Source organism: Crocodylus porosus, unplaced genomic scaffold (genome assembly GCF_001723895.1).
Source record: "Crocodylus porosus isolate Cpor-Errol unplaced genomic scaffold, CroPor_comp1, whole genome shotgun sequence".
Taxonomy (NCBI): domain Eukaryota; kingdom Metazoa; phylum Chordata; order Crocodylia; family Crocodylidae; genus Crocodylus; species Crocodylus porosus.
Window position 1 is genome coordinate 122817218 of NW_017728943.1, and position 24858 is coordinate 122842075.

The following is a 24858-nucleotide window of genomic DNA, read 5'->3' on the forward strand; positions in this document are numbered from 1 at the left end:
TTTTTTTTTTTTTAATAGAGAAACTAAGATCCCTGGTGATCACATTATTCTAGTGCCTCAGAGTCAGCACTGGCTCCCAATAGCCAGCACAGTTAAGGATGTTATTTCTGACCCATAAACAGCCTGGGACTGACATACTTAAAGGACCACTTCCTGCCTTATGTTTTATTGCAGTCCTTATTGACAGCTGGGAGGAACCTCCTGCAAACTTCACTGTGTGCTAAGTTCAGTCAGAAAAACACATGGGAGGTTGCAACTCCTCAGCTTTAGAATTCTGTCCCTCCTGACGCCCAGAACAGCCTGAGCCTGGGCATCATTTAGAAGTGTTGCAACACCTCATTTAAGTAGGCTTTTAGCAGGTAAGATTAGTTCTGAGATCCTATGTGGGGAATTGTTTCACTATTTATCATTTTACTTTACTATTTGATTCTGGTTTTATAATTTATCTTGTTCTTGTTGTAACCAGGCCTGACCCTTTTTGGGGGAAAGGCAGCATAGAAATCAAGCAATCAGACAAACAGACATAGGCTTTTCAAAGGTAAATCATACTAGACAGACCTGACAGCTGTCACAGATAACATCTACTGCATCTCCTATGTTTAATACAAAGATCAATTATTTTATCAATTTGGACCTCACTAAAGCTTTTGATATGATACCAAATCGGGTAATATTACTAAAAAATGGAGAAGATTGGGATTAGTAAAGGAATTGTAAAATGGATAGGGAGCTGACTCGAATGGAGATAGTAGTGGCTACTGTTGAAAAAGGAAGTATCAGGTCAGAGTAAAGTTATTACTTAGGTTCCTCAAGGATCAGTCTCAGAACTTGCTTAAGTTTTTTTCAGAAATGACCTGGTATCATTATTAGGAGCACCTCATATAATCTGCTGGTGATATCAGGTTGGGAGGTATCATCATACACAGGAAGATCAGGATAATGCACCATGAAGAAAGAATTGTAGGACCTTGAGGACTGGAGTAGAAATCAGATGAACAGGCAAATCAGATGAACAGGCAAATTAGATGAACAGGCTTGTGCATTTGTGGACTAGTAACCAAAAATTCTACCATAACCTGGGAGCTAATCAGTTGGAAATCTAAGATGGGGGAAAGAACTTAGTGTACCAGTCAATCACGAATGACTATGAGCTCCCAATGCTGGAAAAAGGCAAATGCAATTCAAAGATGCATTAAAGCTCCTTTAGGAGAAACATCATATTTATTCACATACCACACCTACCTTTGCCCAAAAATTGGCCCTCAAAAACTGGGGTGTGTATCTTAGTGAATTCTTATTCTTGTGTTAGAAATGAACCATAAGGCCACTGTAATGGCTGTGTAGGAACACTATAATGGCTGCCACGGCTGTCTTTCTCTCCCTGTCACAGGGAAAGAAGGGTTGGGTGCAGTCTTCAGTGTCACAGTTAATTGTAACCTTTTCACAGCCACTTCCAAATTAGTAGTAGCTTCTGGCTGAGCAGCCAAAAGATGCTGCCAATTCAGCAGCAGGTATAAGAGGGTTAAAACTGGCTTTTGGCTGAGCAACAACCATCAGGACCCACCCACGTGGTCAGGATCCGCTGTGATCATGATTCAGCTGTGATTCTGGTAAAATCTTTTTGTCCTTCATTCTGCCTTCCCAAAACAAGTTGCATGTCTTATTTGATAGTGTGTGGTATGTGAAAAAATACAGTATTTTTGGTAGACACAGGCAGATTACTGCCTCTGTACAAGGCATCAATGAGCCTTCATATCAGCAGGTGTGTGTACAATTCTCATCATCCACATTCAAGTAAAATTAAGTGAAACTGAAAGTAGGTATAGAGAAGTGTTAGTAGAATGATCAGGGGAAAGGAACTAATCTTACAAGAGGAAACTAAAAGAGTTAAGCTTGTTTAGTCCAGCAAAATGAAGATTGAAAGGAATTATGATTGCTCTTTATAAATAAATCAGGGCCATAAGCCCCAGAGAGGCAAAAAACTATTTAAGCACAAGAAAATATGGGTAATAAACGGTTATGAATTAATTTAAACTTGAAATTAGATCTGTACCACTAGATTTACTGTAGGTGTGGCAGTTTCCCCCCTAAAAAGCCCCCCACTAAATTAAGCTGTGTATGGTCTTGGCCTACAAGCCTCAGCCCTGAATGAAGTTCACTGAATTTGGCCGTATATTTTTGTAACCAGTTATTATAGCTAGAGTGATGTTGTACACCACTAATGTGTGTACTTACCTTATTCTTGCTATAAACACGAGGTGCCACTTTGAGAAAGACATGTGGCATTTCCTCCAGTGTGTCATTATCAACAACATGTAGTATACAGGTAGGGATGGTGGTATACACCTTTGGCACTACAAGCATATCTTCTGTCACATGAAATACTTCCCTACAATAAAAGAAGAATGACACAACTTTTAAAAAGTGTTTCTAATCTCAAATCTCTTTTCTCTAATAAAGTGAATATTGCATCAATAATTATGGCAGTAGATAGGTTTGTGTCTTCATGCATTCCAATCACTCAGAGTTACAAATTGCTGGAAGTTTTGTCCCAACACAAACCAAACCAAGAAACAAATCACAAAAATGAGCTATAGACTTTGGGCACTGACTTAAAAAAATTAATGTGTATTAATTTTACAAAGCTACAAACATTAATTTTAATTGAACTTTTTACTTCATTTGTACTTTGGGCAGAGATGTAAAAAAAAAAAAAATTTATCTTTTATTGTAAAAATATACTTCAAGTACCATTACAGCAAATGCTTGAGCTCATGCAACTGAAAGTATGTGGCACTCAAGGCACATATGTAACTACTATAAGCAAAACACATTTGCATATGCAGTGGCTTACTTAACATTTAGGCAAAATGTGTTTGTTATTACATACTTATTTGTCTCTTTACTTCTAATTCTAAAAATCCAGCATAAAATTTGATTATTTTTATATTTTATATTGTTTATATGTTCATAGCAACTTAATAGTAATATTGCTTCTAATGATGGAATAATTAGTTTTAAAAAAATCATTGAATACCATGGACAAAATTTTCTAACTAAATAACAAATATTGGATTATGTAATCCTTGATCATTGAATATGCAACATTTTGAATGACAAGATTTTCTGGAAGCAGGGAGCACCTGCCATCTGGAAAAACAAATCAAACCTTGTCCTTCGAGTTGGGTATGCTAACATGGATGCACCAAGTTGAACAACCAAAAATATAGAAATCTACATCAGACCATTTTTTTTTCATTACAAGCAGTTCAAAGCCAGCTTGATGAACTGTCTTCACACTTTGCAGAAACACTCTTCTCTGTTTTCAGTTAATAGTGAAAATATTTATAAAAATTCAATTCGGAAGGCAAATTTTAGGGAGGGTAAAATAAGGCTTTATAATGGAAGCTGGCTGCAACTTTAAAGTCCAGAGGCCCCTGCCACTCCATAATAAATTATTCCTGTATAAGTATGGTTACCATATTTCCAATTTCAAAAAAGAGGATACCTGTGAGGGGGAGAGGAGGCAGAGATTATATGATTATGGGGGTACAGGGGGGGTAGTGATATGCCCATACCCTGCCCCCCACTCCCAAGCCACACCCCCAGCCCTGCTTCTGCCCCTAACTAATGGTATTCTGCCCCTCACTCCCAACCTGCAACTCCCCCTCACTGCTAATACCCCTCACTCCCAAACTGCAGCCTGCTGCTCCCCACAACCTTGCTGGTGACCCTCACTCCTTACCTGCAGTTCCCTGGCCCCCCAGCCCTGCCAATGCCCCTCATTTCTGACCCACACCCCTTTGTCCCCCTCAGCCCTGCTGCCCATGTAGCTCCCTTCCACCCCCCATTACCACCTCCCTCCCCTGCTGGAGCCCCAGTGGTGACAGGCATATGCATGTGCACATACTTCCTGGTCTCCAATCCTTTCCCCCTGCTGCCCCCAGCCCCAAGCAGATCCTTGCTGGAGCAAGCCAGGAACAGCCATGAAAGCAGAGGCAGAGCAAAATTCTGGACACTTGCTGATATTTAAAAAAACCCGCCCAGATGGAGAGGGGGGTTTGGGGGTGCAAAAAGAGGACATGTCTGGGAAAACCCAGATGTATGATAACCTTAGTATATGTGAAACTCACCTAAAAACCACAAACCAGCAATTTGGTGGCTGATCCGAATATGTTACAACATAATCAGCAAAAGATGTCTTAGTCCATTCATCTTCATAACAGGGGAACTTTTCAATTGACTTACAGTTACTTTTAAACATTTCTCTAGAAAAAAACAAAAAATAGTGAGATAAATATTTATGCTTAATAAGTAGAGGACATATATCTTGATGAACTTTTGCAGATAAGGAAGAATACCAGTATATATGTAACACGCACTTTTACTAGTTCATTAAAAGTTCTTCTCTAGAGCTCGGTTACCATGAAATGAAAATATTTTACTGCTGCTAGCGACTAATAAAGATGGTCCTTTTGCTCAACTGGTAGGCTTCTGTCCTGTGGAACTGGAAACCTGGTTTCTGTCTTCAGGTGGCTGAATTCACTAATTAGCATTTGACATGAATTATCTATCTCCCTTGCAGACATGCTCTGAGGCACAGGAATCAGGCCCTTTCAGACAATGATGACTTTATACTGGAAATGAGGAGCTGTAAGAACAATGCCTGGCTATTCAAACTCCTGGGGGAAGGACATTTCTTAGGGTAAGGAAACTAAGTGAAAGATGGTACTATTAGGATACTGGATTAGTGTTCTTCATGTCTGAAAGGATGTAAATATTCTCGTGGTTCTGAATAGATGAGGGAAGATTTTTCATCTGGTTAAACATTCACCTTTCAGAGGAGGGTGGGAAGTAGGCAGTTATATTCAGGGCAGGCTCGCTGAGAATCCAATGGAAGAGGTACAGGACCAGATTTAGGATTTTACTAAGGGAGTGCGGGAGCAGCAACTGGCATTGCAGGGGTAGCTGTACCTACTGCTCCCACTGGGGCAGGCAGACAACCCCATGGAAGCAGCAGTCAGGGCTTTTTTAAGCCCCAAAGAAAGTAAGAATTCTCCCCCTTTCCCTTCCTGCTCAAAGGCATGCCCTCCCCTTCCCTCCTGCCCACTGCTGCCACAGTCCTCACCATCTCAGATGTGAGAGGAGCTCCAGAGCTACGTTAGCTGGGTTGCATGGGTGCTGGGCACAGACCAGGACAGCAGCAGCAGTGGGTGCGTGCTCTCTCCTTGTGCCTCTCCCAGGTTGTAAGTGAACACCTGGGGGTACCAGGCAGGCAGGGGGAACCCACCCACTATCACTGCTGCAGCCAGGCCCAGACAGAGCCCAGCCCCTAAGAAGCACTGGAGTGCTTCAGTCAGCTGACTGAGTAAAGCAGGCTAAAAGAAGAAATAGTAAGAAGTCCTGGCAGACAGGTCAGAGACAGAAACTGTTTGCTAATCTATTGAGGTGGGTAGGAACTGCATCCTTGGATTTCAGATGCAGGGTGAGAACCAGTTGTTGTTCTGGTGTTTTCCTTTGTTTATTCTTATATATCTTTCTGTATCTCAGCATATGGTTACAGATTTCCTATGTCTTGTTCTTGTTTTTTTTATAATAACCCTTCTTGTTATCTTTTCAGCCCACTTATTGTCAGTGATAACCATGATTCTAGAGTAGTTGACCATACAGGCAGGCCTCTTTTCCAGAAGTGGGAATCTATCTTCTCTGAGCGTATGACCAGACCAGAGTGTGATTCTTCAAGCAGGCAAAGCCTGGGTGACACAAGTCTATGTGAGGTAACATAAATCAGAGAGTAGACCTTTGAGCACCTCAGTCTGTTCTCAGTGGTCAAGCAGCATATGGCAGGGATGGGTTTAGAGCTGAAGGACACCCCTGAAGATGTGAAAGAGTGTGTCTTAGGTGCACTCAGCTGCACTTGGGACTGGGGAGCATTACAGGCACCTATATTGAGATTATGCCCTTAATTAGGTATGGAATGAGGTCAGATCCAACTGTTTCTAGAATATTTTCTAACCATTCATCACCATTCATTTTTCTTACATCATTCTGTCATCTTGTACTTTTTGATCTGAGGTTCTATTAGAAGTTTTAAAGTAATTTTATTTCTTCTTTGTAGGCAGCACAAAACTGGTAAGGACTATGAACACACTGGAGGATGTGAGGGCAATTCAGAAGGATCTTGGCAAATCGAAAAATTGGGCTACAGCTAAAAGGATGAAATACAAATGCAAGGTGCTACACCTTGGGAAGAATAATAAAAAACAGAAATATAGAATGGATGACACCTGGCTGGATGGCAGCACTATGGAAAAGGACTTGGGAGTCTTGGTAGACCACAGACTCAATGTGAGTCTCCAGTGCGATGCAGCTGAATGTAAGGTGAATGCGCTTTTGGGATGTGTGAATATAAGCATTAGGTGCAAGACATGGGAGATGATAGTGCCTCTCTACTTGGCACTGGTTAGGTCTCATCCGGAGTACTGTGTGCAGTTTTGGTCTTCACATTTTAAAAAGGATACAGAGAAGTTAGAGAGGGCCCAGAGGCAGGCGACGAAGTTGATCAAGGGCTTAGAATGCAAGTCATATGAGGAGAGGCTGAAGGAGCTAGACACGTTCAGCTTGCAGGAAAGCCACTTAAGAGGGTACATAACAGCAGTCTTCAGATACCTGAAGGGCTGCCATAAAGAAGAGGGAAAGCAGCTTTTCTCTTATTGGAGTCATTGGACCAATATGCCTGAAGTTGCAGCAAAGTAAGTTTAGACTGGATATCTGGAAAAACATCTTCCCTGTTAAAATAGTGAAGTGGTGGAATAAAATGCCTAGGGAAGTTGTGAACTCTCCATCACTGGAGATGTTCAAAAAGAGGTTGGACACGCACTGGTTGGGGATGATCTAGGCATAGCTATACCTATGTTCTCCTATGGGTATTTCCCATGGTTCTGGGCTTCGCTGGTTGGACTAGATAACCTCTGGAGGTCCCTTCCACCCCTACTTCTCTATGATTCTAAACATTTCTTTAAAAAAGGACTTTTGAAGAAAAACTAAAAGAAATTACATTTCAAATATGGCCTTTCTTTTTCATGGGAAGAAATCCAAGATTATCATTTTAAAATTGTAAATGAGGCAAACCTCAAGTTGTTATTACCTATGAAGGTTGTAACCAACCTGATTGGCAGTATATTGGCACAATCTATTTTACCAATTTCCTCCAATAGTAAACATAATGCCCAACGTGGCATTTTACAAGGAAGTTGGGACACCAATGTGGGATACATATAGCACTCAATGGGAAAAGTACAATATGGAAAGAGGATTGAACAAAAGGAAAAAACCCAAAACCAAACAGAAGTCCTACAGCCAGCACGGTCAAAGAACAAACCCCTTTTAATAACTTTAGCTGAATGTTTGATGTAGTGCAGACATATAATCTGTTTTCGGTGACATCATGGCATATGAGTTCTATTTTATTCTATTCTATTCATTACTGTAGGCTACCTTTCATGACTATGTTAAGAGAAGTGAATAATAATATGCATTTATTTTATTCTCTCTCCTCCAGCCTTTTCTTTCTCTGAGGGAAATTTTATGAGTATAATGGAATGTTTTATTTTGTGATATGTAGGTAAATGTGTCAGATGTTTATAAAATTGAAGACAAGACCAGTGCAGTACAAGTTACTTGGAACAAAGCACAATGATCTTTGAGGTGGTATCTCCTGTAAGAGTTTGTTTCGCAGACTGGTCATTGGCCTCAGGAGACCATGAAGACTGTGCTTTTGGTGGGTTACTGTGTGCTACCACAGCTTCCTGAGTGGCTGAGGAGTCCAACGTGTGACATGAAGACACCCTGGCAAGTTGCACATACAAACTTGGTTGACCTTGCATCAGCATGCCCAGTACCATCTTGTCTTGCCTGCCTCTGATACCACCATATGGTACATGTTCCCTGCATCATTGACTTTCCATTTTGAAGCGACATAGGACCTGCTTCACAGCAGCTTTCCACTCGCAGCAGTCTAAAGTAACTGATTCCAAGTATTGGCCATTGTTGTGCAACTAACAAAGGTTTTTATTGCAGACATCAGTCAAACAGAGTTTGGGCCATCCAAGGTGACATTTGCCAGTGGCCAGCTCATAGTATGGTATGTCCTTGGGGATTCAGCCATTGTCGACATGATTCACATGTCCTAACCAACAGTGGCATCTCTGTCTCAGGATCAGGAACATACTGGGTATCTTGGCCATTCCAGATCAGCAAAGTTGGAGATTTTGTCACACCATGGTATGCACAGGATACAATGGAGATATCAAAAGGTGGAAACTGTTCAGTTTTCTTTCTTTCTTGGCATAAGGAGTCCATGTTTCACTAGTGTACAATACAGAAAGTAGTACACAAGCACTGTTGATGGACACTTTTGTCAATAGAGTGAATGCTCTGTTCTTCCAAACTCTCTTTTAAAGTTTAGCCATGGCATTGCTTGCCTTTCCAATATGAGCATTGATTTTTGGTTTCCAAGCCAGGATTTTGCGAGACAGTGGAGCTCAAGTAAGTGATTTTTTCAACCATTTCCAGACATTCATCATTTATTCTAACTTCAGGAGGGTGGTCAACTTGTTGACCTATGACTACTGTTTTCCTGAGGCTAATGGTCAGACCAAAATCATCACAAGCATGAGAAAAGTGATCCATAGACTTTCAGTTCTGCTTCTGAATGATTAACAACTGCTGCATTGTCAGCAAAGAGTATTTCATGGACAAGAACTTTTTGAATTTTCATTTTCACTTTGAGATAATTGAGGTTAAAGCATTTCCCCATCAGATCAATTTTGGTCCAAAGGTATATTCCTTTTGAAGAGCCACTGAATGTGTATTTGAGTAGGACAGTGAAGAAAATCCCAAAAAGCACTGGAACTAGGACCCAGCCCTGTTTTACACCACTCTTGATTTCAAATTCTTTCGAATGTGATCCATTGAACTGCACCACTCGATGCATACCAAGGTGGAAGGACCTGATGATGCTCAAGAGCTTAGGAGGGCATCCAGTCTCCAGGATTCAGAACAAATCATCTCTGCTGGCAAAATTAAAAGCTTTGGTAAGATTGAAAAATGGTATGCACAAAGATTATCTTTATTCATTGCACTTTTCGTATAACTGTCTGAAGGAGAATAACATATCTGTCATAGACTGACTAGATTTGAAACCACATTGAGACTCAGGGTATACTCTGTCTGTAAGGGTATGCAGTCTTAGCAGGATGACTTTGGCAAACAGCTTTCCAATGATGCAAAGTAAGGATATACCATGATAGTTATTGTAGTTGTTCATATCATTTTCATTTTTGTATAGAGTGAATGCTTGCATCCTTCATGTCCTGAGGAACTTCACCTTCTCTCCAACACACACATATTAATGCATACAGATGGGGGGGAGGAGGATGGATTTCCCACACTTTATAACTTCAGCCAGTATGCAATCTGTACATGGGGCTTGACCATAAGCAGGATGATCGATGGCTTTTTCTACTTCATCTACGGTAGATTCATGGTCAACCACTAACAGGGTTGAGAGGTCTTCAAGTGTGTTGACGGCAGAGTCATGGATCACATTTTCATGAGAGTAGAGTTCTAAGTAATGTTCAACCCATCAATTCATCCACTTATTGAGGTCATTGATGACTTCACCTAAGGAGAATTTTAAAGGGGCGGTCTTCCTCAGAACAGACTTCAGAGCTTTCCCAATGCTACCATATTACTTGCATGTCACATTGGTCAGCAGCTTTTTGGATACTTTCATACAGTTGTAGCCAATCATCGTTTGACCTTTTGCTGGATCTCTTGAAGTGCCTGCAAGTTGGAGTGGCTAGGGTCACATTTACATTTAAGCAGAGCTGTTTATTTTCTATGAGTCGGATCATTTCAGATGAGCTCTCATCAAACCAATCATTTGAGCTGCGATGTAAGGTACCACAAAAGTCCAAGGCAATTTGATAGAGGGCTCCTTTGAGTTGAATCCAGACTGGTACAGGCCCTATAAAGCTGTTTGCCTTCTACACAGACAAAGCTTACCCTGTTGCACACACTTCTATGGTGAATTGAACTGTTTTCTAGGGTCTTCATTTCTGAGCTTAAAGTGATAATTTGGCTGTCATGAATACAGAGTGCTAGTTGCCTTGAAGATAGGCACCGAAGACCTTTAACTTGATAGTATTCTATGGAAAGCTCATGTAGAGAGTGGATGACAGGTTTGATGATTTGTTGATGAAAAGAATGCAGCTTCATTCTGTATTCCATATGGCTTTGTGTCCAAGTATATCATTATTTATGTACTAGTGAATTGCCCAGCAAGAATGATGGATGAATGGTGACTTTCTTGATGGCATTGTGCATCTCATTCTTTTCTCACAGTAGTCTCTTCTTGGGACTCATTTGCATGGCTCCCTTGATGTCGCCTCAAGTCCAATTGCCTTCTTCATGTAGCTGGGTCCTCAGGGCTTAGCCTTTCTGTCTGTCTGTGTGTCTGTCTGTCCATATTTAAGGGTGCCAGGAGTCCAGAATGGCGGGGAGGGCAGAGGGAAGAGCCAGCTGAGTTAAAGCAGGAGCTGGGCTCCTGGATACTGTGAAGCTACTTTCTTGAAGGTAATGTGCATCTAGTTGTCTCCTCACAGTAGCCAGGAGCCCAGCTTCCACTCTTCCTCAGCTAGCTCCTCCCTCTGTCGTCCCTGCTGTGCCAGGCTCCTGGCATCCATGAAAAGCATTATGGACAGACAGACACACAGACAGATGGACTAAGCCCTTTATATATAGATAGATTACTACTATGGTCTTTTCATTGCTCTAATTTCATTTGTATCATGGAGTTATATAAAGAAGATTTTTAAGTCTACTTAAGTGTCAATCTTACCTGACACCTTTCTCTTAGTTTAAATTGCTCATTGCTCCACATAATAAACCTGTTTTATATACGTTTGGTGTTCCCCTCATTCCATAGATAGGAGTGAAGCATTATAAAACAACTGTCCTCACAATGATTTTTTAATGAATAATAGAGTATGAGTTTCACTTGATTTAGATGTCTGAATCATATATAGGAGACAAACTTTGATATAATTAATTTAAAGCGAGAGGGTCTGAAACATGAATTGACAATGCTGTTCCTCAAGGGGTCCTTCTATCAGTGACAAGTGGCATAAAAAACCCCCAAAGAAATTATATTGACTTCTGAATACATTTCAAGTGACATTATATAGTGTCATAATTTAGTCAAACTTCGAAATTTTCAGAAGCAGTGATCCTGGCCCCTCTCAGACATTGCTTTTAAAGTGTGATTCATGTTTTAATGGAGCAATAAATTTTAATATGTCATACATTCAAGAAATTTATCACTTGATAATAAGCTTCAAATATGGAAATCCGGCCACAAAAAATGTTACTCTATAAATGTAGAATTTCTTTTTTATGCTACTTGAATTTTAATATGTGGCATGTTACACTTAAGGGTGGTAGATAGTATCATAACATTTGACTGAGTCCTCCAGCCTCCCAGGGTGAATTGTTCTCTCCCTAACCCCTTCCTGCAAGAGGACTCTCTGAGAGTTATGCTGAAATCTACTACCTCTTTCTTCAAACAGTTTTCAAGAATGCTTCAAGCCTTCAACACTCTTGGAACCCACAAAAGGTTTTTTTTTCCATAAGCATGAGTGATATATTTTGTAAAGAACGTTGGGGGGAAAATACTATTTTTAACACTTGTTAAAAAAGTATTGGCTGCAAAAAATATAAGTTGTAGGTTCTGTTAAGAAGGTGTTTGTATTTTTAGTTTAGAAGGCAGTAGAAATAAATTGAGTTTGTCACAGCTTGAAATGTGATTCTGGTACTTTTCAAAGCCTGAAGCTAAATGTTGAGGAAAACCTTCATACCAAACTCTTAGTGATCTTTCAGGTAACTTTATTGGCTAAGACTCCAGCCAGCACAAAATAAAAATAACTTTTACCTGCTGTTCAAGAGCACATTTAATTTTAAATACAAGTTTCTAAATGTTGAAATATTTTAAAATGTTCAAAAGCAGCTGAATTCCATTAAATGTGACCAGGAGTGGGTCATACTGTTGCAAAGCTACATTAAAGCATGCCTTGCTTGCAGGATCCCATCCTCATTCCCAGTTGGTGTGTTTGTCCAAGAGCTTTCAGAAACAAAACAACTCCAGCCACAACTGTGTGGCAAGCAAGGAACATATTGTGAACGTACAGTACAGCTATTCATTAATTGCCACCAGCAGATTCAACAAAACGTAAGTTCTCATATGCACATTCAATACATTCACATATCTCACAAAACAGCCTTTGCTACTATTATCTGTGGAGTATTGTAATATATGTATCTGGTAGTTCTAACAGACCTAAAAACATAACTTTAAAAGCATATGGCTGACCATTTTTATTTAGTTGTTGCTATTTTAAAGGTTTGCATTGTTTATCCTCAATAAGCAGTAAAAATTATTTTCCCTCATTCCTATGTTCTCATTTTTTGTTTAAAGTATTAAATGGTTTTCTTTATATGCCTGTTTTTATTTCCTTATTCACAGAAAAAAATGTTTTTTGGTTTGTTTTGACAATACGGTCTATGGCTGTGGAGCGTAAGAAGGGTGAAATGGACTGCTTTTAAGACACTATTTAAATGGCTGCTGCTAAATGCAGGGGACTTGACTTGATGGCCAGAGAACCCTCTTCCAGTCCTGTGCTTATATATATGCTCCTAATTAATGACAGCATAGCTAGGATCAGTGAGTTCATAAAAACTTTGACGATTGTTATAAAGGCAGCATCAGAACAGGATACACTTTCAAAATTTTCTGGCACAGCTTATGAGGGTTTTTTCTGGCAAACCTTATGAAGGTTACAAAAGTTCATAAGCTAATTGATAGAGATATATTAGTTAAAATCTTAGTGTAGGCACAGCTAAAATAATCTTTAGATATAAACATGAAGAGTTATTGATAGGATTTGGCAAATATTTCAGGTGTACATGGCAGCAGGCTTAAATCTGTATGTTACACCTTCATTAAGAATCACAAATGCTCTTAAGCATAGTTTTCACTATTTTAAAATTAGTCATTCTCATAATGTATTCTGATGACCTACTGATTTTATGATTGTACAAAGATGATTCTACTGAATAGACTGCAATATAAAATGCTAATTTATTACTTATTACCTTAATAGAGTTACCGCACACTGTTCAAAATTTGGATCAATCAGACTCCACAATTTTTGCAGGTTTTCTTTGACATTAGCATTTTCCTTTGTCCCTGAAAATAAAATTTTTTATTAAATTTTGTTGTTGTTCAAAAAAAATACAAAAAGACTTGTGAAAAAATTACGAAAGTAAGTAAAATGCGTTATGTATCTAGTTCATTTGTTTTTAATTTTACAGAATTCTCCCATATGAGGAAATCAGTTTTTACTCATAGATCACTACAGACCTTTTGACATCAGGCTTCCATGTGCACACAAAGATCAGCCCTTCTGCTACAGTAAAGATAGATGTTTGTACCTTGAATGACATATTCTCATACATACTGCATTATACTATACTAATGTACATGGTATATTAGTATAGTATAATACAATATGTATGACCACTGTAGTATTACCATAATTGAGGTTACCTTATTTCATTGTAGTATGGTAATACTACAGTGAAATAAGGTAACCTCAATTATGTATATTATGGAAGACAACGATCAGCACATTGAAACTTCAGTTAAATTGCTTTTTTCCCTTGCTGTATCCTGCCACACAGCAAATGAACGGTTAAAAGAAATGGAAAATATTGCAAGAGAAGACTAGAGAAAAAAAGATGCTGTATCAAGAAACAAGAGGAAAAAAGTCATAGGTGTATGTGTGAAAGGAGAAAAAAATAGTTGTGAGAATGACTGGACAGACATAATAGAAATTATGAATAGAAAAAAAATTTAAGCAAAAACTATGGAACGCATTAGAGAAAAATCTTGGGAAGTAAGGAAAATCCATTGCAGACAAGAGAAAGGAAGAAGTTGGGAAATACCCACCTGGCAATGGCCTAATAGAAAACTAAACTCCTAGAAAAGCAGATTCAGGGGGTCAGGAAATTGCAGAAACCAAAAATAAAGTAACATGTATAGCCTAAAGCCCTCTTATTATAGGGCTTACAAAACATACACCGGTAGAAGAAAAGAGCCTATATAAGTGTGACAGGTGCGCCTCTCTGGAGTCCATCTACTGGGGACCCTGCTCACCTGTTATGGGCCAACCTTTGCCTTCTCGCCTGCCATGCCTTGTTGTTCATTGATTAATAGATGTAATTAAGTGGGAGGCTGCCCGATGCCAGGGGGACTGTCCCGATGCCAGGGGGTGCTATCTGCGGCTCTTTTTCATCCCTTACACAGCAGCCCAAGTCTCGCCGATGGTGTTTATCTGGGCCTTGTTATAATTTGGCCCCCTTGTCCTCCCTGGGCTCTCCGCCGCCCTGTCTCGCTCTGTGCCCCTCACTGGCGCTTGGGCTCTCCACTGCCCTGTCTCACTCTGTGCTCTCACTGGTGCTCGGGGTCCTTGCACCCCCAATGCTGCGCCCGCTCTGATGCCAGGGTCCATACACCCCAATGCTGCGCCCACTCTGGTGCCGGGTCCCCCACACTGCTGCGGGTCCCCTATGAGGCCTCCTCCATCCTCTTATAGCCTCACCCAAGCCACCGGTTAAAACAGCAAACAAAACACAAGCCCCTGGGCTATAACATAAAATCCAAACTGCCCGGCTATAACATCAAATCACCCTATTCTGTTCCTCAACAGTGGCAGGAGCAGATCCTGTGGACAGGCCTCTCCCCTTTGGTTGTTCTGGGAGAGCTCCTTCCCCCTTGCTGGCTGGCAGGGAAATACCTTCCAGGCCTCAGGCCTGGGACTTATATGTGAGCTAGGCCCTGCCCCTTACTGTCAGCTGCCCTGTAACAGGTGGGTGCCACTGGCTCACTCTGGTTGCCTCGGTAACCCACAGCTGGGGCTCCCTACTCACTGATAGGGCTCTTTCCCTAGCAGTTCCCACTCTTATAGGAGCTGGGCATCTAAAGTGCCCTGTGACACACCTCACCCCTTAAAAGCCTCACTAACCCGCAAAGATGGATCCTCACATTTTTTTGGGTACCGTATTCGTCCTGGTCTTCTCTCGGCCTTTCTTCAGTCACCCAGCAACTCAGAAACAGGAGGCGGAGGTTTTCAGGCGCCTCCTACTCATCTTTTCCCCAAGGTTGCACCATGCAGGATTTTCTGGGAGTTACCCTGCCACAGGTAGCAACCCCTACATTAGCCAGCCTTGGTAGGGTGCCACTTAGGCCTGTTTTTTCCCTACAGCCTTTAAATAATCGTGAGGCTGGCCCCAGGCAGGGTGTATTTTTCTGACCCAGACTGTAGGTGCAGGTGCAGTACCGTAACCATTGGGAGTCTGCCTCTCTGCCGCCCCTCTGTCCTTCTTTGCTCACCATTTATAAGGTCTTGACCCTCCTCTTCCCGGCGCCTGACCAGCTGACAGAGTTTAAGCCTTGACCCCTACATGGCTAGCCATGACTGGAAGGTTCTGGACTTAGAGGGGCCGTTCTGCCTATTAGTAACAGGGTTAGGGTTTCCTGTTACAATAAGACAAGACTTGGGACAATAGTTCAAGAAAGGGAAGGTGTTGGGATTACAGATGTAGAGAAGAACACAAGATGGCTCATTTGAAGGACATTTTAAAGGACATATTCGAATGAATGAGAAGAAGCCTGACCTAAAATGGCAGGATTGGTGCCTAGGAACTTTGTGCTTTTTCCAAGTACAAAGATCAGGGACTCCAGCTGATAACAATCAGCTGTAGAATAAGGGATAGGACTGAGTCTCCTCTGGGGCAGTCAGTGGCAGAGGGTCAGCAGCACAGGCAGCTCCCAGGGGTTGTTGCTCTAAAACCCTGCTCCCACACACCTCACAGCTCACCAATCCCGCTCCAAGCACTGGCCTGTGCCCCGAGCTCCCAGGGACCCTTGTCCTGGCACTCTGCTGCTCCTCAGAATCCCAATGCCTTCCCTGCTGCTGTCTCGCTTCCCCAGGGAAGGTAAGGGGTTTCCTCAACCCACTGGCACAGTTCCCTGCTCTGGATAAGGATGCTGCCTGCACTCCTGGTCTCTGCCTCTTCTCTGCAGTAGAGTTGGGGCTGACTCTCACCCCTAGCCTCCAGGACACCCGGCACATCCAGCACACTGTGATGGGGACTTGGGGCACCAGCTCTCTGCCCCATGCCCTGATGGCTGCTCCCTCTCTGCTGCAGGGCTAGAGGCAAGGCTTCTTGCCGCTGCCTTCTTCTCCCAGGGCCTTACAGGTTCTTCAGAGGGGTCTCTCTGCTTCCTCTGCTGGGTCAGCTCTCCCCTTAGGCATCCTGCATTGTTCCCAGAGTCACTGTCAGCAGCTCCCACATGCCAGTTCAGCTACTACTGCTTTTATCCCCTCCGGCAGTCCCTCCCTGGCTTGCAAACTGGCCAACCAGGGCTCAGGGTGGTGGGCCCCCAACCCCAGCCATCCCCCTTCCACACCAATGAGGGGATTGAAAACCTCTTCTTTCCATTGGCTTCCCCTTCTCCATAGGGCAGGGCTCCCCTGCTCTGCCCTTTCGGTCAGAGTAGAGTTCAGCGTAACTGAACTCGTACCATTCAGCGTACCCTGTTTCTAGCCCAGGGTAAGTATCTCAAGCCAATCTGGTGAGCCCACACTGGCAGTCTGTTACACAATGGAAACATTTCTATCATGAAACCAAACTGCTCAGATGGAAGATGAGACTTGGGTTATTAACCTTTTCTCACCTTGCAGGGATTCAGCCTTTCATCTCCCACTTCCCAAAAAGAATGCCTTAACCACCAGACTATGCCCTGGGCTGGGTGGGGCATCCTTTCCCTCCTCCCTTCTTTAAAGTAGCCCACTGGACAGCTGGGAGTGCAAGAGTCATGAGGCCAGAGACACTGCCTGAAAGGAAGCAGTTTTAGATTCTGGTCCTTACTGCCTGCTGCCATTTGTTTCTTTTCTTTTCAATCAGAATCATGGGAGAGTAGGGCTGGAAGGGACCTCACAAGGTCATCTAGTTCAGACCCTTGCTTAAAGCAAGATCATCCCTCACTAAACCATCCAAGCAAAACATCGTGGCTGTTTTGTTAACCCCATAGCTATAAGTCCCTGCAGGTTTGCTGGCTGAGCCAAAATGCCCTATCCATCTTTTTTTCTTAAGCTGAGCTGGGTGGGAAGCCTACCGCACTTACCAGGTCAGCTAAGTCCAATTCTAGTCAGTGGCACCTGTGGAGTCGCCTGAGGGCCCACCTAGCTGAACGAGTAGCAGCTTCTGCAGCACAAGCCTATGCAGCGGGAAATGAGAGTGTGTCCACATGACCGCTAGAAAGCCCCTTGTGCTCCCTGTGCAGCACATATGGCATTATTTTCTCTTTCCCCTGACAGGCTGGAGGTGCAGAAGCTGCTATTACTGTGATTCCTCACTTAACGTGTGTACCCAACTTCCAGTAGCCAATTTTGGAAAAGGTGTATGTTGTATTCAAGACAGTAAGATGTATTTTAATGCATCAAAATGTAAAGTAAAACAGTCAGGAACCAAGCATACAGGTTATACCTGTAGGTGGATACTGTGTTGCAAAGCAGTGACTTGAAGACTATAAACAAACATTGTCTCAGCACAGCTGGCAAAATAGAAATTGCCTGTTATCCTACAGAATTGGGCTCTGTCCACTTCCAGGGCTTCAGAGACCCGAAGGACAAACCTCAGGGTGCACCTCTGTCAGAGGGAAAACCTGGGAGTTTGTAGAGGAATACCCTGTGTCAGAATCTTCAGGTGCGCCTTTGCAAGTCTACAAACATGATTTTTCCCACATTTCCCCACCAGAAATTGAAGCACCTTCCTGGCGTAGCTGCAAAGGCGCAAACATTTTTATGGTGGCACAAAGGCAAAGTCTGTTTGCACCTAAAGAGAGAGAGATGTTGAAGGTAATTGTCTCACAAAGAGCTGGTCATGCAATAGATAAAGTTTGATTTTCTAGGCTAGAATTGCTTAAGTCATTATCTTACATCTTTGTTATATCAGATGATTACATCAACTTTAATATTATAGTTAGTACATACTTGGCACAGGTACAATTATTTACTCAGGATATCTCTCTGCCTCTCTCATGCACACATATACACAATCTATTAATACTATATTTATTAAAGCCTCTTTCTCATTCAGACTGTCTGAACCACAATGCTTTGCCAATATTGTACACATTTTCCACAGTCTACATTCTTCAATAGCTACATGAAAAATGAACATAAAAAATTTAATTGGCAAACCCCAAAATACAACTCTTTTTACTTTCTGAATGTCTCCATGATTCATCCATGACAGCTGTTCATACATATTCACTCGAACTTGTTACTGCATGTTTCATTACAAATGGGCATCACAATATTCAAATATTTTTAGTTAAATATATATAAACCTTTACATAGAGATGGCAGTAAACTGTTTCAATATGCTGAGATCTTTTATTCACAGACATCTCTCTGAATACTTGCAATTACATCTCTTTAAAAAAATAGTAATACTTCAAATGAATAGGGAGAGGTGTTAGTACAACACTCTCCTGGGAAAGCTATATATTATATAGCTGAAATATGATATGGAATTTGATAATATACATGGAATATATAATATCAAATACATTTTATTTTCCACAAACTAAACCTTCTACATTATTCTGAGCTAACTAAGACCACAATTATATAGGTCCTAATTCAGCACCTACTAAAGTCAATTAGAGTCTTTCCAGTGGACTTCATAGGGCCAGAGGTCAAAATCCTATTCCATAGTTAATGCCATCAATGAGACTCAGGCCCCTGCCAGCTGTTATTTCCATTAACCAATAGTAATGTTGGCAAAAGGAAACTGTTGCATCATGTGACCTGCTTCATGCTCACAGGGCAAGATACCTTGTAGGGGAAAAAGTGCCCTGGGAACTTGGTCTACACTTTCTGGCAAGAGAAGCTAAAGAGCTGTTGGAAAGGGCTGTAACCCCTCACCTTCTGGTGTGCTGCTAATGAGAAGTCAGCTCTAAGCTCAGCAGCTTGTCAGCTGAGAACCTTTTAGTGAAGGAGTTGCTCCCCAGGCCCTTGTGCAGGGAAGATCATGGTGAAGGGGGCAGGATCAGCAAGTTACAAAAGCACCCAGGAGACTTTATGAGGTGTTTTTGCATATGTGTTTTTCCTCTCTCCCCATTTTTGTCATGTTCATACCTTTCCAAACAAATTCCCTCCCATATCTTTCAGGTTGTATCTAAGTAAAGCATGTCATGTTAAGTGTTTACACCCTGGTTCTCACAGAGGAGAAGTCCTAAATAGCTTCTTAAAGAAGCAGCTTTGAAGACGGATTGTGGGAAGAGATGAAGGGCAGTGAGTCATGAAATTTCCTGCTACTGCACCAGCAGAGTTCAGCATGAGTCACAGAGAGTATCCTTGCAGGACGGGGGTGGAAGGAAGGAGTACTTGGAGGACCTGGCCAAGCACTGTGACCGTATGTATAATATGCCACACATTCAAATTAAAGCTTGATACACCCAAGTTACAAAGATGTACTACACTTACTGTGTACCATCTTTTAGGCTGGATTGCCATGTTTATGACTTATCAGATGATGAAGTGCTTCAACAGATTGTAAGTTACAATTAACACATTAATTATGCTTTAAATGTAACGTCTGCCAGGTGCACCAGTGTCATATTGCATTTGTATCATGCAGTTTATTAAATTTTGGCAGCCATTTGTAACAAGACCTGCCACCAAGGATGGTTGTGGCACCCCATGACAGTCACACTAATCCTGTCTCTCACTCTGCCCTCCATGGTAGTGCCCTGATCCCACCTGCCACGCTTGTTGGGGGGAATTATTGTTGGGGGGGAATTATTAGGCCTGTACAAGTTGGCAGCGATCTGATCCAGCTTCAGATGGCTGCGATCCAATCTGGAGCTCTGAACCAGGTTTCTGCCTCAATCTGGCCGAAGTGGTTCCAAAACTTTGGAGCCGCCTCGGAGATCCAGCCATAAGGTATAATAGAGAATCAATTAAATATCTATAACTTTGTTGTTTCTTGTCTGATTTGGATGAAATTTGCCGAGATGGTAGCCTCTGCTGAGAGCATGAAACCTGACAAGTTTCAAAAATATTGGTGCAGGGGTTTGGGGGAAACTGTACCCCAAATTCTCGAAAGCCAAACTCATGTCACCGCTGTGTGTCACACCACAGGGGGGTGAAAACTGCAGGGCTGGTAGCTCTTACTGAGGCCACAAAGCCTGCCAAGTTTCAAGGAGATGGCTGCAGGGGTTTGAGGGGAACTGCCCCTCAAGCTGTGGACAAGCAAGACTCGTGCCATGGGTGACACTGTTTGTCTTAAGGTGCAGTGGGATGACAGCTGCAGGGATGGTGGCCCCTGCTGTGATGCCTGCCAGCTGTCAAGGAGATCAGGGGGGTTCTGGGGCCCTGCACACCTAGCTGCTGACAAGCAAAACTCATGCCAAGACTGTTAATTGATGCTCGTTAAGTCGTTATGTAGTAGCTAGGTCCTGTGTATTGAGCTGGTGCCTGAGTCCCTGGTCCCTGAGTGAATCATGATTGATTGATTGGCAACTGGTAACACAGCAGCTTGGCAGCCAGGCCTGCAGCAGTGTCTCCCCTGCCAGCCCCAAGCCAGACACAGTCAGTTCCACAGCACCCACGGCATGAGTTTTGCTTGTCCACAGCTTGAGGTGCAGTTCCCCCCAAACCCCTGCACCGAACTTCTTGAAACTTGGCAGGCTTTGTGGCCTCAGAAAGAGCTACCACCCCTTTAGTTTTCACTCCCCTGTGGTGTGACACACAGCCATGACATGAGTTTGGCTTTCAAGAATTTAGGGTGTTGTTCCCCCCAAACTCCTGCACTGATCTTCTTGAAATATGGCAGACTTCATCCTCTCTGCACCCCCTGAAAATGTCATCCAAATCGGACAGAAAACAACAGTTATAGGTATTTTATTGTTTCCCCATTTTACCCTATGGCCGGATCTCTGAGGCAGCTCCAAAGTTCTTTGGGAAGCCTAACGAGGCCAGAACTTCAACCCGGATGTGCTGCTTTGGACTCCGAAGTGTCCAAAGCTTCTCCAGATCTGAAGCTCTGTCCAAAGCCTTGCACTGCCCTAGGAATTATATTTGCGTGGTAGATGGTGCTGGGCGGGGTAGCCATGGGAGCTACCCCTGCGGCTTCCCTTGCCCGGGGAGAGGCAGGCACAGCCGGAGGAGCCACAGAAGAACCTGCAGCTGCCCGGCTGTGCATGCTCCTCCCCAGCCAATCAGAATCTCCAAATCAGCACCGAAACCCCAATTCTGATCTGGTCAAATCTAATGGAGACAGTGATTTGAATCACCAAATCGAATCACTGTCCTCTGAATTGGCTAAATCTGAATCTAAATCAAATACTTCTCTATTTACACAGGCCTAATACACACACACACACACATATATACAAAGCTGTGCTCAGAATACCAGAGGCATTTCACTGCACCCCCCTCAACAAACTGTCTTTGTACAGCCTGATTTTTTTTTTAAACTTAGTCCTGTGAGCAAGGCATCTTCTTTTTATATTTGGTCTCAGCCAACTCGGCCTTTTAGCCTTTATCTGGGGTTCACTTTTCCTTGCACCTTGCAAAAGGCTGCTCTTGTCCAGGGCCCACAGTCTCCATCCCCCTGATTATCAGTTTCTCCCCCTCGCTCTCCTCTACTAGCTCTCTGATTGTCAGTCTCTCTCCCTGGGCTCTCCAGCCTTAGCCTCTTGATAGTCAGTCTGCTTTTCTCAGGGGGTTCTATGTCCACGTATCATATACCTTCCCCTTGTACTCACCATGACCTCCCTACTCAGCTACAGCCAGACCCACACCTCATGGCTAAAACAGAAACATAAACAACCATAGAACAAAAATTACATACCTCAAGTCTCCTCTCTGCAAATCTCCTCCTCCCTTCAAAATCAGGGCCACTCTAAATCTCTAGAGCTCTGGGTAAATATCCCTGCCTTGCTTCTCTTCTTCCAGTAACCAGGTTCTTTTTCCTTAATGGGGTACAGGGGCTCCTTTTTTACCAAATAGCAGGTTTATTGTTTTGGCATTTACCTCTCTATGGCTTGCACCAGCAGCCTGACTGTCTGAAAGCAGACTTACAGTTCTGTAACCAGGTTCTCTGTACTGTCTTGAAGCCAGTGATTTTGGCTCCTCGGCTTTACCCTTATAACAAGGATTGGGGGCCCCTCCCGCACCATCTGAAATTCATCTGTAATATTTCACAGTTTTCCTATATATTTTTAAATTAGCTCTTCAGATAATGTATGTATAATGACTCTTGATAATTAATTAAAGGATACACTATATATTTTTTTTAATATATTTTTAAAGGCTTACCTGGTTTTCTACCATTTAGCACCTTTCTAATATAAGTCCCTTGCCAGTTGGCTTGTAGTTTAAGAGCTGCAGCTTCTTCTTCAGGAGTTGGAATTCTGTTCTGCCAAGAAACTGGAATATTAAGCTCTAGCACATCTACAAGAAAAAGAGAACAGTTCTGTCAAAAACATGATGCAAATGCTGCAATCACAGCTGTTTAAATTAAATCTAAAGGATTTGTTAGCTGTTCTCTAGGAATACATTTTTTGGTTCATAAATCTTCCATTTATGATGTACCATTGTCATACTATGTATGATACAATATATATTAAATCCCTGTTAGAATGTGGTACCAAATCAGGATGATTATATATCCTGGGCAATTGCCTAATATTGTCATCTAGGTTTTCTTTCTGATATCAAAAGTTAAATTGATCCAAGTAGCAGAGGCTTACTGAGCTTGTCTTTAATGGCAGCCATCTTGTTTAAACAACTTTAATTTTTTTTCCGCCTTTTATTCTTATTGCAAAAGAACCTTCAAAATGTGTATTGAATATAAATTGCTGGAGTATTGTTAGAGCTTGCAGACAGCCTGAAACTAGGGCTCCAGAGTTGGATGGGTCCAGTAATTCTGAAAGATTTTGTTAACTGTAAAGCTTTACTACTTAAACAATTTCACTGTGTAAGTGCTAAAAATTTCAACTCAGCTTCTACTAGGAAAAGTCATAAGAAGATCAAAGAACATTTACCAAGGACTTGTTACTGACTTGCCAAGAGATATAGTTCCTGTGACACACACATAGGTATCAGTAGTCCTGTCATGCCTACATGAATGTCACTTAGAATCTCAGATATAACTAGACAGACAGAAAATACTCCTATAAAATGCCTTTAAGCCAACAGCACACTGCTTCAGGCTTGGACCCAGAAGACTCTGGAGGCTCATCTCATCTCTTCTACTGAACATTCAAAAATGTATCAGGGTTTACAACCCTTATTTCTCATGAGGGCCTCAGGTAGCAGACAAATATTGATCGTTAGTAATTAATATAGATTAAATTGCAAGGTTCTACAGTTTTATATAGCAAGGAAAGACCAAAAAGGTCAAAAGGCCTACTGCCATTGCTGGCCCGCTGAGCAACCCTTGCAAAGCCAGCAATTCAAGGCACTTAAGGGAGCCCACCCCTGCCACAGCCCTGGTACAATTTGTGGGCAAGGCAAGAGCCCCCAAGGGGACACTTGCCTGCCTGTAAACAAATGCCAGGAGCTTGGGGAATAATGAGGAGGAACTCATCCTCCTGCTTAACACAAATAATTATGACTACATAGGGATAACGGAAACCTGGTGGGACTCCACCCATGAATGGACCATGGGTATAGACGGCTGTACCCTGTACAGGAGAGATCAAGTAGATAAATGGGTGGGGGTGTAGCTTTCTATGTTAAGGAAAGCTACACGCCCCTACAAGCTGATCTTGGTGACCAGGGTGGAAGACTGAAGACCCTCTGGGTTAAAATCCGTGGGGAACACAGCACACGGGACATGACGGTGGGAGTCTACTATGGACTTCCCACCCAAAGCCAAGAGCTTGACCAGGAGTTTGCCCAGGAACTGGTTGAGGCCACATGCTCCAGGACCATGGTTGTCATGGGTGACTTCAAATACCAAGCATTTCATGGGAGGTTCACTCAGCAATATCCGAGCAGTTACAAAGCTTCCTGTCATGTGTGGATGACCTCTACCTGACCAAAGAAGTCTATGGGCCAACGAGAGGTAAAGCGCTGCTCGGCCTGGTACTGGAAACTGGGGACCACCTAATCAGTGACCTACTGATTGATGGGAAGCTGGGTGACAGTGACCACAAGCTAATCACCTTCACTATCCGCCGTAAAGCTGGAAGTCAGTCAGCAACATGGAAGTCCTTGATTTCAGGAAAGTGGACTTTAACAAGCTCAGGAGGCTTGTCAGTGAGTGAGGTCATAAGGGACCATGACCCTAGGGGGAGGGGAGTTCAAGATGAGTGGTTGCTCCTCAAGGGAGCAATCCTCAATGCAAAAGCTAAGTGTATTCCACCTCGGAGGAAAGGCAGCAAGAGGCACAGCAGCTCCCCTGGCTCCCCAGGGATCAAGCAAACCTCCTGAGGCTAAAAAGAAAGGCCTACAAAGGATGGAGGACGGGAGCCACCTCCAAGGAGGATTATTCTGCAGTGGTCCAGTCCTGCAGGGAGCAAACCAGGAAAACCACGGCTGCAACTGAACTCCAACTAGCTTCGAGCATCAAGGACAATAAAAAGTCCTTTTTCAGATATGTGGGGAGCCGGAGGAAAAGCAAGGGCAACACTGAACCCCTGCTGAACCAGAAGGG

General features: G+C 42.7%; 1 protein-coding gene across 5 annotated transcripts in view; it reads right to left on the reverse strand.

The window, feature by feature from the left end:
• Positions 1 to 24858, reverse strand: part of ADGB (androglobin) — a 262841-nt gene that overhangs the window by 77025 nt on the left and 160958 nt on the right. For all 5 annotated transcript variants that reach the window (XM_019550118.1, XM_019550121.1, XM_019550117.1 and 2 more), the window contains 4 exons: positions 22515 to 22649; positions 13213 to 13306; positions 4134 to 4268; positions 2236 to 2389 (listed from right to left, as the gene is read on the reverse strand). In XM_019550118.1, coding sequence (XP_019405663.1) covers positions 2236 to 2389; positions 4134 to 4268; positions 13213 to 13306; positions 22515 to 22649 — 518 coding nt within the window. The remainder of the gene's footprint in view (positions 1 to 2235; positions 2390 to 4133; positions 4269 to 13212; positions 13307 to 22514; positions 22650 to 24858) is intronic.